The sequence below is a fragment of the Cetorhinus maximus genome, chromosome 11 (assembly GCF_964194155.1).
Source record: "Cetorhinus maximus chromosome 11, sCetMax3.hap1.1, whole genome shotgun sequence".
NCBI lineage: Eukaryota > Metazoa > Chordata > Chondrichthyes > Lamniformes > Cetorhinidae > Cetorhinus > Cetorhinus maximus.
Window position 1 is genome coordinate 121,779,307 of NC_135889.1, and position 15,719 is coordinate 121,795,025.

The window sequence follows — 15,719 nt, forward strand, 5'->3', positions numbered from 1 at the left end:
TCACCTCTATCTCTCTCATCATCCAGGGCGCTCTGGATTTATTTGTCCTACCTTTCCCCTTCAAGGGAATATACCTTGACATTGTCTGCAATGCTTTTACTTTGAAGGTGGCCCATTGTTCAGCCACCGTCTTTTCTGCCAACATTTGATTCCAACTCACACGGCAATGAGATCGCCTCTCGTTCTTCTAAACTCCAGAGAATATAGACCCAATTTACTCAGCTTCTCATACCAGGAACCAATCTAGTGAGCCTTCACTGCACCGCCTCCAGCACAAGTATATCCTTCCTTGGATACAAGGACCAAACTGAGCTGCTCCTGACCTCTGATGTGAAGTGGGAGGTGTTGGGTAAGGCTCGGATTGGTTTCCAGCAGTTGAACATGCTGCCAGCAATCACCAGCTGTGGTCATGGGTGAGTAATGAACTTGTACCCCAGTGTAAGAGTGGGCACCCCCAAGGAGAGGGGAGCAAACCCCAAATGACAGACATAAAGAGACACACTCACTTTTGTCACGTAGACGTGATCTGGGTGGTGCTTCGATGGGATGAACATCAGCAGCAGGCGTTCATACAGCTGGATTCCTGTTAGCGATGTCACGCCCATGTACAGGAAGATTCCAAACAAAACCGGCATCGGAATCAACTGGAGAATCTTACTCATGACCACAGAGAGACCTGGAGGAAAGGATAGGGGAGAAAAACACGACATCAGCAAGCGCTCATATTGCAACAACTCCCCTCCCTTATTGTTTATTCTTTCCTTTCATTTATTTGCTCATGGGATGTGGGCGCCACTGGCTAGGTCAGCATTTATTGCCCATCCTGAATTGCCCCTTGAGAAGGTGGTGGGTGAGCTGCCTTCTCGAACCGCTGCAGTCCATGTGGTGTAGGTACACCCACAGTGCTGTTAGGGAGGGAGTTCCAGGATTTTGACCCAGCGACAGTGAAAGAACAGTGATATATTTCCAAGTCAGGATGGTGAGTGGATTGGGCGGAACTTCCAGGTGGTGGTGTTCCCATCTATCTGCTGCCCTTGTCCTTCCAGGTGGTAGAGGTCACGGGTTTGGAAGGTGCTGACGATGGAGTCTTGGTGAGTTTGTTACGCGGTCCAGACTGACCTCATCGTCGAGCAGGGCCCAGGAACTGCAGGTCTCAGCATTGACCTTGGTGTTTCCGTCAATGCGCAGTCCAGCGTTTGGAGACCTTCGGGCCAAAGACAAGGGCCTGGGTGAAGAGAGTAAAAAACAAAAACAGCGCAAAAATCCCCATCATGTGATCGAGGAGCGGGGCGCCGCACTGGAAAGGAGTCCCAGACGGGGGACAGGGAGAGGGGACAGGGAGAGGTCCCAGAAGAGGGACCCCAGGGAGTGTACCCAGGGAGAGGGGACAGGGAGAGGTCCCAGGGAAAGCGACTGAGAAGGAGCTAGTGGGAGAAGGAGGCCACTGATAGGAACCACTTGGAAGAGGCGCAACGAAAGATACTCCAAACAGTAAAAGTGCTGTGGTTCGCAGGCTTTAAATAACGAAGGCTTGGGAGAAGCCCTGGAGATCTAAGAAGACAGTAGAAGGCTGGTGACTCCATGCTGAGTGACGCCGGGGCAAGGATAACTCTTTGGAGCAGCAGTGTTTTGCTCAGCGTGGTTGAAGAGCAGAAAGTGTGCTTTGTGAGTTGGTGGTGGAGTGCAGACTCAGGGACCCAGGGGAACTGAGTCTCAGGGGACGAGATGGAAACCCTGCAAAGTGAGGCAGTCTGAGTTGGGGAGACTTTTGGAGAGAATTCCAAGGATAGCTCTTCAAAGGGAGAGACTGAAATCCCTTGTGAGAGAGACAGAATTTCAATGAGATTGGTTGGCTCAGTGTTTACTGACATGTGGGTGTGTTGCTGATAAATCCGTGGGATCTGTTTTAGTCGCATTTGCTATTCAATGTGTGGCGTGGGTGTTACACCACAGTTTGCCTGTTAATTCACATTTACCGCATATTAACCCTGAATGTTAGAGTATAAGATATATATTATGAATTGTTTTATCTTCCTGACCTTGTATAGTATTTTACTTTATTTGTTCAGGAACCTTGGATTCGTGTGACTTTATTCTCTTTGTCTTGGATAGCAAACATTGCCTACTTAAAACAAAACATTACTGGTCCTTAACTGGATCATACCAAAAACTTGGGGGTCTGGTCCAGGATCATAACAAGTTGCTGCAGTGCATCTTATAGATGGTACACGTTACCGCCACTGTGCGTTGGTGGTGGAGGGAGTGAGTGTTTAAGCCAATCAAGTGGGCTGCTTTGTCCTGGATGGTGTCAACCTTCTTGAGTGTTGTGGGAGCTGCACTCATCTAGGCAAGTGGAGAATATTCCATCACACTCCTGATTTATGCCTTGTAGATGGTGGACAGGCTTTGGGGTCTCAGGAGGTGAGTTACTCTCCGCACGATTCCTAGCCACTGACCTACTGTTGTAGCCACAGTATTTTTATGGCTAGTCCAGTTTAGTTTCTGGTCCATGGTAACCCCCAAGATGTTGATAGTGGGGGATTCAGTGATGATAATACCACTGAATGTCTCTTGTTGGGGATGGTTATTTCCTGGCACCTGTGTGGCACGAATGTTACTTGCCACTTTTCAACCCAAGCTTGAATGTTGTCCAGGTCTTGCTGCATATGGACATGGGCTGCTTCAGTGTCTGAGGGGTCACAAATGGTCCTGAGCATTGTGTAGTCATCAGCGAACATCCCCACTTCTGACCTTATGATGGAAAGTCATTGATGAAGCAGCTGAAGATGGTTGGGCCTAGGACATGACCCTGAGGAACTCCTGCAGCGATGTCCTGGACCTAAGATGACTGAGCTCCAACAACCTCAACCATCATCCTTTGTGCTAGGTATGACTCCAACCACAATCTTCCCCTGATTCCCACTGACTTTAATTTTACTAGGACTCCTTGATGCCACAGTCAAGGAGTCAAATGCTGCCTTGATGTTAAGGGCAGTCACTCTCACCTCACCTCTGGGTTTCAGCTCTTTTGTCCATGTTTGAATCAAGGCTGTAATGGGGTCAGGAGCTGAGTGACCCTGGTGGAACCCAAACTGGGCACCAGTGAGCAGGTTATTGCTGAGTAAGTGTCACTTGATAGCACTGTTGACGACTCCTTCCATCACTTTACTGATCATTGAGAGTAGACTGATGGGGCGATAATTGGCCGGGTTGGATTTGTCCTGCTTTTGTGTCCAGGACATACCCGGGCAATTTTCCACATAGCCGGGTAGATCCCAGTGTTGTAGCTGGACTGGAACAACTTGGCTAGGGGTGCAGCAGGTTCTGGAGCACAAGTCTTCAGTACTATCGCTGGAATGTTTTCAGGACCCATAGTCTTTGCAGTATCCAGTGCCTTGATATCACGCGGACTGAATTGAATTGACTGAAGACTGGCATGTGTAATGCCGTGGACATCAGGAGGAGACCGAGATGGATCATCGGCTTGGCACTTCTGACTGAAGATGGTTGTGCCCACACGATTTAGGGTTTAGGGTTAGGGGCAGGATTTCATGGTTAGTATTTACAGTTTGTGGTTATGATTTAGGGTTCGTGATTTGGGGTTTAGGGTCAGCATCAGGGTTTTGTGCTGGGGCTAGGGTTGGTGGTTAGGATTTTGGATTAGTGATTAGGATTTGGGGTTAGTGGTTCGGGTCAGCAGTTAATGGCGAGGATCAGTTGTTGCGGTTAAGGTGAAGCAGACCCGCGTGTGAGACTCACCCACGAGTAATGCCACCGAGATTCCAGTGATGCGTTGCTCCTTCACCTCCTCGATCTTTGGTGTCTCTCCTGGCGCAGTGCTCTTGCTCATTACCGTCAGGGCGTTGACATGGGCAATGGTCCGCACGGTGGCACCCGTCTGCCACGGGAGCCCAAAGATGCCACAGATGCCACCCGCCACGCCAATGAGCAGCAGGTCAAGGTGGAATCCCGAGCCCTTCACCAGCCGCCGTTCCTTCTTGCTGACGATGAGACTGAGGGAAGGAGAGGGCGTAAGCAGAACGACAAGGAATGGGTCAGCAGTGTCGAGAAAGGAGGTCCTCCTAATCCTCCAAGAGAACGTGTCTCTTACACATTCGCCCCTCCCCACTTTGAGACAGTACCTCGGGCACTGGTGTGCCAAGTGGCCACTCCCCACTTGCAAGCCTGAGTGCCTGATTGACATCGCCCGGCATGCCCGATCCCCATTCTGGCCCAGCCTGTGCTTGTTTTAGGATTTACTAGGCTGTGAGCGGGAGTAGGACAGGGAAAGCTTGTCTGATTTTATTTTGCCCTATTTAGAGGTCCTGAGTCCAACTTAATCTGGTACAGACCTAGGATTAGAACTGGGGAAATGCTTGGTCCAGTACGGCACTGGGTGGTGCATTGGAAATGCCCCTAGTTTTGAGACGTTACTTCAATTATCGGTGCTAATTACCCGACACTAGGCAGTGTTTTCCATGAACTCCCTTTATCAGTCACCATGGAACCTGGCGCTACATTCAGATTTAGGGGTGTCAGCCCCAAATTGCCTCTGAGTGGAAAGGTTGTGGGTTCATGCCCCACCCAAGAGAATTGAGCATAATTTCCAGGTTGACAGTCTGACAGTACTGAGGGAGTGCTGCACTGTCGGAGGTGCCATCTTTCTGATGAGATGTTAAATCTGTCTGCCCTCTCAGGTGAACGTGAAAGGTCCCCTGGCCCCACTGTTTTGAAGACGAGCTGGGGAATTCTCCCTGGCTTCCTGACTAAAATTTCTCCCTCAACCGATGTTACAAAAACAGATTATTTTGGTCATCATCAAATTTTTTTGCTGTGCACTAATTGGCTGTGGCATTTCCTACATTACAACAGTGACTACAATTCAAAAACTACTTCATTAGCTGTAAGACCCTTTGGGGCGTCCTATAGAAATGCAAGTATTCCTTTCTCTATACACTCTAGCAGGAGTCACTGGTTCGTGATCAGGTACAGAATCTCATGGTCGAATATGTCAGCCTATTGGGATTGACTGAAGTGCCCCTTAATGCCCCAGCTAAGATTAGTTTTATTCCCTTCAAATTCTGAAATAGCGAAGGTAATCAATCATTCAAAGCTCTGCTGCCCGTATCCTAACTTAGTCCCATTCACCCATCACCCCTGTGCTCGTTGACCTACACTGGCTCCCGTACCAGCAAAGCCTTGATTTTTAAATTCTCATCCTTGTTTTCAGATCCGTCTACGTCCTCATCCTCTCCTTTCCTCTGTAATCTCCTCCAGCCCTACAGCCCTCCAAGATTTCTGCGCTCCTCCAGTTCTGTCCTCTTGAGCATCCCTGATTTTAATTGATCCACCACTGGCGGCTGTGCCTTTAGCTTCCTGGACCCTAAGCTCTGGAATTCCCTCCATAAACCTGTCCGCCTCTCTCTCCTCCTTTAAAACGTTCCTTAAAACCTCCGTCATTGACTAAGCTTTTGATGACCTGTCCTAATAGCCCCTTATATGGCTCGGTGTCAAATGTACGTTTGATTATCCTCCTGTGAGGTGTCTTGGGATGTTTTACTGTGTTAAAAACACTGTATAAATGCAAGCTGTTGTTGTGTCTGGGGGCAGGGCTGTATCCTGGTCAAAGGCACACCAGCGGAAGAGGGGGTGGTGTGAAGGGGCTGTACTCACGTCGTAATGTTCGTCTCCATGAAGATGAGGATGAACAGGAGCAAGGCGGGGATCACCGAGCCAAATATCATCCACGTTGGGAAGTTCTGATCCTTCCCCATTGGGTGAATGAACCAGCCTCGCTTGTTGGGAGAAGTGACAGAAAATTCCAGGGGCACATTTAGTTTCTGCGGAGTGAAAGACAGGTCAATGTTATCAGACAGGACGGGTCACAGCTCGCCTCCTGCTGACCGGATATCGCAAGTCCACCCTGGCCACCATTCGATGAGGTGGCACTGCTTTATAAATTAATTCCTTCCACCTACCTTGGCATCTTATCCTTAGGTATATGCTTGACTGGCAAGAATCAATTGATTGGGTTTAGAGTTATTCACTGAGCTAACGTCTATTGGGATGGAGTGGGAGAGAGTTTCACACGTCTACCACTCCTTGTGTAATGACATTTTCCAAACTCCTCTCCTTAAAGGCCTTGCTCTGATTTCATTCTAGACTCCCCCCCCATCAAACTTTACAGCATACAAACATTCAGTCCAGCTGGCCTATGCTGTGCTTATGCTCCATATGAGCCATCACCCACCCTTCTTCATCTAACCCCAACACCACATCCTTCTATTCCTTTCTCCCTCTTTTATCCCAGCTATCCCTTTAATGCATTGATACTGTTCACCTCAACTACTCACTGCGGCCACAGAGTCAAAGAATTGTTGCACCACAGGAGGAGGCCCATTGTGGCAGTGCCTGTTCTCCAAGTGCACCTAGTGCTACTCCCCTGCCCTCAGCCCGAAACCCCGCACATTCTTCCTTTTCAGATAACAATCCAATTCCCTTTTGAAAGCCTCGATTGATCCTGCCTCCACCACACTCTCAGGCAGTGCATTCCAGATCCTAACCGCTCGCTGCGCGAAGGAGTTATGGTAGCGAGTTTGCTCCGTACAACAACTTTTCTCCAATGTTTGTATAATTAATAAAATAAATTGTTCAAAGAGTGGAGAAAAGATCATAATTGTTTTAGTGCCCCTGTGTATGGAGTAGATAGGGAAAGAATCGAGAATAAGTGGGCACAGATTTAAAGTGGTTGGCAAAAGTAGTAATGGCGACATGAGGCAAAACTTTATTGCGCACTGAGTGGTTAGAGTTTGGAATGCGCTGCCTGAGAGTGTGGTGGAGGCAGGTTCACTCAAACCATCTGAAAGGGAATTAGACATTTATCTGATAAGGAAGAATGTGCAGAGCTATGGGGAGAAGGTGAGAGAATGGCACTAAGGGAATTGCCCTTTCGGAGACACGATGGGCCAAATGGTCCCCTTCTGCACTAGAACAATTCTGTGACTTTTTTTTTTCCCCTGTGATTCTCACCACTCTCTGGGCAAAGAGGTTTCTCTGTTTGATTTCTTGGTGATTATCTTATACTGATGGCCTCAAGTTTTGCCCTTCCCCACAGGTGGAAACACTCTCTCTGCGCTGCATAATACAGGGCGTGGGGGTGGTGGGGGAGGGGGGGGTGAAGAGGTCGCCCAGCTTGCCCATAATTGGACATAAGATAATGCTTCTTCCGCTTCTTCCTTGAACAGAGGCCCGAACAATCCCCATCCACCATTACTCTCCTCCGTCTGGCTGAACTTGTTCTCTCACTGAACAATTTCTCCTTTAACTCCTCTCACTTCCTCCAAATAAAAGGTGTGGCTATGGGTACCCGCATGGGCCCCAGCTATGCCTGTCTCTTTATGGGGTATGTGGAACATTCCTTATCCCAGTCCTACTCCGGCCCCCTCCCACAACTCTTTCTCCGGTACATCGATGATTGCTTCGGTGCTGCTTCATGCTCTCGTCGGGACCTGGAAAAATTTATTAATTTTGCTTCCAATTTCCACCCCTCCATCATTTTCACATGGTCCATCTCTGACACTTCCCTTCCTTCCTTGACCTCTCTGTCTCAATTTCTGGTGATAGACTGTCCACCAATATTCATTACAAGCCTACCAACTCCCACAGCTACCTCGACTACAGCTCCTCACACCCTGCTTCCTGTAAGGACTCCATCCCATTCTCTCAGTTCCTTCGCCTCCGTCGCATCTGTTCTGATGATGCCACTTTCAAAAACAGCTCCTCTGACATGTCCTCCTTCTTCCTTAACCGAGGTTTTCCACCCACGGTGGTTGACAGGGCCCTCAACCGTGTCCGGCCCATCTCCCGCGCATCCGCCCTCACACCTTCCTCTCCCTCCCAGAAACATGATAGGGTCCCCCTTGTCCTCACTTATCACCCCACCAGCCTCCGCATTCAAAGGATCATCTTCAGCCATCTCCGCCAACTCCAGCATGATGCCACCACGAAACACATCTTCCCTTCACCCCCCCGGCGGCATTCCGTAGGGATCGTTCCCTCCGTGACACCCTGGTCCACTCCTCCATCACCCCCTACACCTCAACCCCCTCCCACGGCACCTTCCCATGCAACCGCAGAAGGTGCAACACCTGCCCCTTTACTTCCCCTCTCCTCACTGTCCAAGGGCCCAAACACTCTTTTCAAGTGAAGCAGCATTTCACTTTCACCTCCTTCAATTTAGTCTACTGCATTCGTTGCTCCCAATGCGGTTTCCTCTACATTGGAGAGACCAAACGCAGACTGGGTGACTGCTTTGCGGAATACCTTCGGTCTGTCTGCAAGCATGACCCAGACCTCCCTGTCGCTTGCCATTTCAACACTCCACCCTGCTCTCATGCCCACATGTCCGTCCTTGGCTTGCTGCATTGTTCCAGTGAAGCTCAACGCAAACTGGAGGAACAGCACCTCATCTTCCGACTAGGCACTTTACAGCCTTCCGGACTGAATATTGAGTTCAACAATTTTAGATCATGAACTCTCTCCTCCATTCCCACCCCCTTTGCGATCCCCCCCTTTTTTTTTCCAATAATTTATATAGACTTTTCTTATCCCACCTATTTCCAATATTTTTAAATGTATTTCCATCCATTGTTTTATCTCTACCTTTTAGCCTATTTCGATTCCTTCCCCCCACCCCACCCCCACTAGGGCTATCTGTACCTTGCTTGTCCTGCTTTCTACCCTTAATTAGCACATTCCTTAGATAATATCACCACCTTCAACACCTCTTTGTCCTTTTGTCTGTGACATCTTTTGGCAATTTCCACCTATCACTGGCCCTCTATCCAGCTCTACCTGTCCCACCCCCCTTAAACCAGCTTATATTTCACCTCTCTTCTATTTTTACTTAGTTCTGTTGAAGAGTCATACGGACTCGAAACGTTAACTGTGCTCCTCTCCGCAGATGCTGCCAGACCTGCTGAGTTTTTCCAGGTATTTTTATTTTTGTTTTTTTATGACCTAATGCACTGCAGGTAGGGCTAAGTTGGCTCACTGTGGGAATTCCGCCTCTCACTCGGGAGGAAGTCCCACCCTCGGGAGCAGCTCCAGCAGCACCAAGATCTCATTAGCGGGCACTCCGGGTACTACGGCCGGTCCCTCGAAGAGGGCCCAATGGATCCCGGAGTAAGGTGAGTCCAGAGTATGGGGTGGGGAGGGTTTGGGCTGCTTAGGGAGAGGGGGCAGGGTGGGTGGGGGTTGTGGGTTCAGGAGAGCAGGCGGGTGCCCCCTGATGGGTAAAGGGCACCCTCCGAAGATAGTACCCCCCCCCTTCCCCCACCACCCCCCTACTTCCTTCTGGTCCTTATAAAAACATTTTTAAAAAGACAGCCTGCCCACTCCTACCCGACTGCCCATGGCAGCCATAGTATAGCACGGGCAGTGTATTATCGGGGTCAGCTGGCTTGTTAACAAGCTCAATTGGCCTTTGATTATTTGTTTGAATACGGCAGGTGGGCTGCCGATTTCGGGCGAGCTCGGAGATGGACTGGGCATCCCCCCCTATTTTATGTGCCCCCTGCCGAAAACATTACCCGGCAGGGGCATGTAAAATCCAGCCCTCTGTGTCTACTTTATCAAAGTCCTGTAATAATAAAACTCAGCAGGTCTATATATACATATATATATATATATACGCTTCAGACGTTTAGAGCACCAGGACCCAGAGAATCCATTTCTACCTGGGTGGGTAAGGCTGGATAAACCTTGTCCATTGTGAAGCATCTAACCCCTACAGATTCTCCTTCTTAATGCTTTACTTTTACTCAGATAGCTTGGGTGGAAGGAAGTGGAACAAGATCGCCTCATCCCCCCGGCTCCCAACCTGATCCCAATACCCACCTCTTCCATTCTGAGGACGGGTGAGGAGGGAACACTCCCCCTAACACAAATACACAGTCCCCAAATGAGCCAGTGGTGTAATGTCTGATCTCATACACACACACACATACACACACACCACACACACACACACACCACACACACACACCACACGAACATACACACACACACACACACCACACACACACACACCACACGAACATACACACACACACACACACACCACACACACACAGACACACCACACACACACCACACACAGACACACACACATACACACCCATACACACACACACCCACACACACCACACACACACACACACCACACACACACTACACACACACAGACGCACACACTACACACACACCACACACACAGACACACACACACATATACACACACACACATATACACACACACACACACTACACACACACCACACACACAGACACACACACACATATATACATACACACACATACACACACACACACATACACACACACACACACACACACACTTACCTCAGTGTGGGTGTCTGTGACTGCGATGTCCACAATTACCATCACCAGGATCGAAATGGGAATCCCAAAGTCTCCAATGATGCGTCGGGCCTGGAGGTGGGCAAATAAAATAATGCTAGGTTTTTCAGTAATGATAGAGAGCTTTATTTCTGCATAACAAGGGAGTCAGGAGCATTGAGGGTTGGGGGTTTGGGGAAGCGTGGGTGGAAACTAGCCATTTCCACCTTTCCCACAATCTCAAGCTGAACCAGACCTACCTCACTACCACGGTGTCCAGAGTTCGAAATACACGGGGTGGCTGAATTCACCTTGGAAACCTCACTCACTCATAGCCCCCGAAAACTCAATGGCAGTGGCGAAAAATTTAAGATCATCGTGTGTATTTTGATTGGAGGAGCAGTGAGCATGGGAGACGGGATCAGTGAGGATTTGTTCCTCCAATCACATAGTCTGTTTTTCCCATGTTGCTGCCCCAGGCCCTCCAATCGCAGGTCCCCTTCATCCCACGTTTTTTTTCTGATCTTGTCCGTTTACCTTACCTGAGTTGTCCAGATTTCTTGGGCAGGACCTCACCCTGGGGGGTCTATGGTGAGTCCTCCCAGCAGCTTGTTGAACTCCTCGTCATTGCTGATGGCGAGCTGCAGGTGACGGAGGAGTTTTTAAAAATGCTTTCAAATGGGATGTGGACATCGCTGGCAAGGCCAGCATTTGCCGTCCATCCCTAACTGCCCTTGAACTGAGTGGCAACCACAGTGCTGTGGGTCTGGAGTCACATGTAGACTAGACTGGGTAAGCCAGGCCATGGTATGCCACCATCTCCCTCGAATGATGACAATGGGGAGATGATGGTGTCACTGGACTAGTAATCCAGAGGCCCAAGTAAATGCTGTGGGGACATGGGTTCGAATCCCACTACAGCGGCTGGTAGAATTTGATTGTCTTAATAAATCTGGAGTTGAAAGCTAGTCTCAGTAACGGTGACAATGAAACCATCAATTGTTGCAAAAACCTGACTGGTTCACTAATCCCCTTTAGAGAAGGAAATTTTACCCGGTCTGGCTTACATGTGACTCCAGACCCACATCGATGCGGTTGACTCTTAACTGCCCTCTCAAATGTCTTAGCAAGTCACTCAGTTCAAGGGCAATTAGGGAAGGGCAACAAATGCTGGCCTTTCCCACATCCCATGAAAGAATAATGGCTGATGTGAGTCTCCTTGTCATCTCGGGCCTCGTCGCTGGCCAGCTCCAGGATTTTGACAGCGGTCACGCGGTCTGGTAGTGGGGGGGGGGAAAACTCCAGCCTTGACACTCTTAGCATAGTCACCCTTGCGCACTGTGCAGTACCTGGTGGATGCGCAGCCGACAGGAAACTGGAGACCCGCTCCCCTGAGCAGCCGAGCCTGCTGTCTCTCAGGGATGAGTTGCCGTGGAGTTTGCGGTCTCTTTTTGTCCTGTGCTTGTTCCTTTGCTGGCAGAGGCTCGCTAGGCCCCGGCTTCGAGCCCCGGGGGAGCCGCCGATAGCTGTGTCCAGGCCCGGCTTCAACTGGGCCGGGTTTGCACCCTTGGGAGTGGCCAGCAGTGGCGGGCAGCAGCCCAGGATGAGTGCATGTCTCTCTCTCTCACCCACCTGAGTGCAGGGTGGAGAGAGAGGCGGTAGAACATTATCTTATGGGTTGTGTTTTTGTAAATTCTGTTCAGTAACTTGGTACTTTGAGCTGACATTTCCCACAAGGTATCATAAACCAGATTTGGGTTAGAAGGATATTATTTATCCTGCTCAGTGAGGTGACGCTCATTGTCAGTGAGGCCCAATTGGCTTAGAATTGAAGTTCTTGATTAGATTACAACATTCAATCTTATTCCTTATGTTAAACACTTTCTGTAGATCTACACTCTCTGAAGCCCTGTAACTTCTGTTTCATTGTGCCAAGTAGTTGGAATTCAAGATGAATCTGGTCTTAGTTTATTATTGTGAATTGTATTTAGAATCCAAATTTGGAAGAAAATGCTGAGGAATTAAGAAAGAGTGGTATCCTGAACTCCTCACGTGAAAATGATAAAGGAGCCCTTGAAAACCAAAAAGAAGCCCTTGAGAAAATCTCAAGAACAGTCCTTGAAAAAAAATGTATCTTGACCCCCTGTCAGTGTCCCATTTGAACCTGAGCTGAGGTCTGAGCCCTATATCCTCTCCATCACCAAGGCCACCTAGCTGAACCTCTGTGACATCGTCCAACTCCACTCCGGCCTCAACTCATATGCTGTCGAATCTCCTCATTCATGGGCTTCTTACCTTGAGAATTGATTATTCCAACGGTCTCCTCACAGGTTTTCCATCTTTCACCTCCCATTAATCTCAGTTCATCCAAAACTCACACCGGGTCCCATTCACACAGTGCCCTCTCAGCTTACATTGGCTCCTAGTCTGAATGCCTCCGTTTTAAAGTCCTCATCCATGTGTTCAAATCTCTTTACATGTCTCACCACAGGAACCCAGGCTCCCCCTCCTCCCCCCACCCCTTCACCTCCCCCACCATCTCTGTAACCACCTCCAGACCCATAACCCTCCGAGATCTCTGCGCTCCTCTAATTCTGGCTTCTTGCACATCCCCAATTTTAATCACCCCACCATTGGTGGCCGTGCCTTTAGCTGTCTGGGCCCTAAACTCTGGAATTCCCTCCCTACATCTCTCTGCCTCTCTCCTCCCTTAAGATGCTCCTTAAAAATTGAACTCCCTGAAGGTAGCAGGGCAGGTAAGTAAGGTGGTTAAGAAGTTATGGGACACTTGCCTTTATTAGCCGAGGCTTAGAATACAAGAGCAGGGAGGTTATGCTGGAACTGTATAAAATACTGGTTAGGCCACAACTGGAATACTGCATGCAGTTCTGGTCACCACATTATAGGAAGGATGTGATTGCACCAGAGAGGGTGCAGAGGAGATTTACCAGGATGCTGCCTGGGCTGGAGGGTCTGAGCTATGAGGAAAGATTGGTTAAGCTGGAGTTGTTTTCCTTGGAGCAGTGAAGGTTGAGAGGGGTGTATAAGATTATGAGGGACATAGATAGGGTGGATAGGAAGGCCCTTTTTCCATTAGTAGAGGGGTCAATAACCAGGTGGCATAGATTTAAGGTAAGCGGGGAGCTGAGGAGAAATATTTTCACCCAGAGGGTGGTGGGAGTCTGGAACTCACTGCCTGAAAGGGTGGTTGAGTCAGAAACTCTCATAACATTTAAGATGTATTTAGATATTTACTTGCGTTGCCATAGCCTCCAGGGAAAATGGGATTAGTGTAGTCAGATCTGTGTTGACCAGCGTGGACACGATGGGCCGAATGGCATTCCTCTGTGCTGTAAACGTCTATGAGTCTCTTTGACCAAACTTGTCACCACCTGTCTTAGTATCTCCTTCTGTTGCTGGGGAGGGTGGGGGTGGGTGGGCTATGTGGTGACAGGGCAGGGTATGTTAATGTTGGATTCATATTGCAATGAAATGCATGCTTTAAAATGGTAATAAAGCACAGCTGTCCCCAGTTAGGGAAGGATTAGGGGATCATTGTAAGGGCATATAAACCAGCTCACGCTGGAGAGGCTGGGAGGAATTGGGAGAGTCTGTGACTTCACTTTGCTGCTTTGGAAATAAACCTGTTTTAAGGTACAGGCTAGCTTCAGACTCTTTTCTCCAACATACAATTATTGGATTTAACAGGATATGGAGAGGTAGGGCACAAATTCTCTGCTGGTGTGGTATGAAGAGTCAACCACATCGCTGTGGGCCTGGAGGCACCTGTCGGCCAGACCAGGTAAGGACGGCAGATTCCCATTACTGAAGCAGGTGGGTTTTTTATGACAATCTGGTAGTTTCATGGTCACCATTCCGCATACTTACTTTTCCTCCTAGGAACCGGCTATTCCGGAATTTCCTCATGAAATATGCAATGAAGAAAGTGCCAACCATCATGACAAGAGACAGAAGGGCTGTGTTGGGTTGCATCTGTTGTGTGGTGGGTATAAGCGGCTCAGTAGTATTGGACTTCGGCTGAGAAATAGGTGGGTATGTCTTCAGGAGTGGGTTTTCCTCAAAGACCTAGAGACAGGAAGGGAAAAAAAATCAGCACTATACAACAGAGAGATCATAGAATCATTGATTCATACAGAAGGAGGCCATTCAGCCCACTGTGCCCTTGCCAGCTCTTTGAAAAAGCTATCCACTAGTCACATTCCCCTTGCTCTTTCCCCATAGCCCTGCAAATTTTCAACTATTTATCCAATTCCCTTTAGAAAGTTATCATTGACTCTACTTTCATGTTCAGACAGTGCATTCTAGATCACAACTCACAGCAGGAGATTTTTTATCCTTGTGTCACTGTTGATTCTTTTGCCAATTACTTTAAATCTGTGCCCTCTGATCAGTGAACCTTCTGCCACTTAAAACAGCTTTCCTGTGAGTACGGCAGCACGGTGGTTATGTTACTGGACTAATAGCCAAAGAGATTTGGATTAATTGACATTCAATGGCATTACCATTGCTCAATCCCCCCCACTATCAACCATTGACCAGAAACTGAACCAGAGTAGCCATATAAACACTGGCTACAAGTGCAGGTCAGAGGCTGAGTATCTTGCCTCCTGACTCCCCAAAGCCTGTCCACCATTTACAAGGCACAAAACAGAAGTGTGATGGAATAATCTCCACTTGACTGGATGAGTGCTGCCCCAGCAACATTCGAGAAGCTTGACAACATCTTGGACAAAACAGCCTGCTTGATTCGCGCCCCATCCACCATCTCAAACATTTAGTGCCTCCACCACCGATGCACAGTGGCAGCAGTGTGTGTACCACCCACAAGATGCACTGCAACAACTCACCAAGGTTCCTTTGACAGCACCTTCCAAACCCATGACCTCTACCGCCTCAAAGGACAAGGGCAGGAGATGCATGGGAACACCATCATCTGAAAGTTCCCCTCTAAGCCACACGCCATTCTGACTTGGAACTATATCGGCCGTCCCTTCACTGTCGCTGGGTCAAAATCCTGGAACTCCCTCCCTAACAGCACTGTGGGTGTACCTACACCACATGGGCTGTAGCGGTTCAAGAAGGTGGCTCATCACCACCTTTGCAATGGCAATTGGGGACGGGTAACAAATACTGGCCTAGCCAGCGATGCCCACATCCCATGAAAGAGTAAATAACTGAAAAAAGAATCATCCCGAGGCATGATTTCAAATTCCACCATGGCAGCTGGGGGAATTTAAATTCAATTAATCAGATACATTGGGAATATAAAGCTACTCGGA

The 15,719-nt window shown here is 48.8% G+C and overlaps 1 protein-coding gene across 1 annotated transcript in view; it reads right to left on the reverse strand.

The window, feature by feature from the left end:
- Positions 1-15,719, reverse strand: part of LOC144686877 (anion exchange protein 3-like) — a 192,730-nt gene that overhangs the window by 18,383 nt on the left and 158,628 nt on the right. The window contains exons 17-21 of the mRNA XM_078552685.1: positions 14,308-14,505; positions 10,423-10,512; positions 5,674-5,840; positions 3,760-4,013; positions 507-676 (exon numbers count right to left, since the gene is read on the reverse strand). Coding sequence (XP_078408811.1) covers positions 507-676; positions 3,760-4,013; positions 5,674-5,840; positions 10,423-10,512; positions 14,308-14,505 — 879 coding nt within the window. The remainder of the gene's footprint in view (positions 1-506; positions 677-3,759; positions 4,014-5,673; positions 5,841-10,422; positions 10,513-14,307; positions 14,506-15,719) is intronic.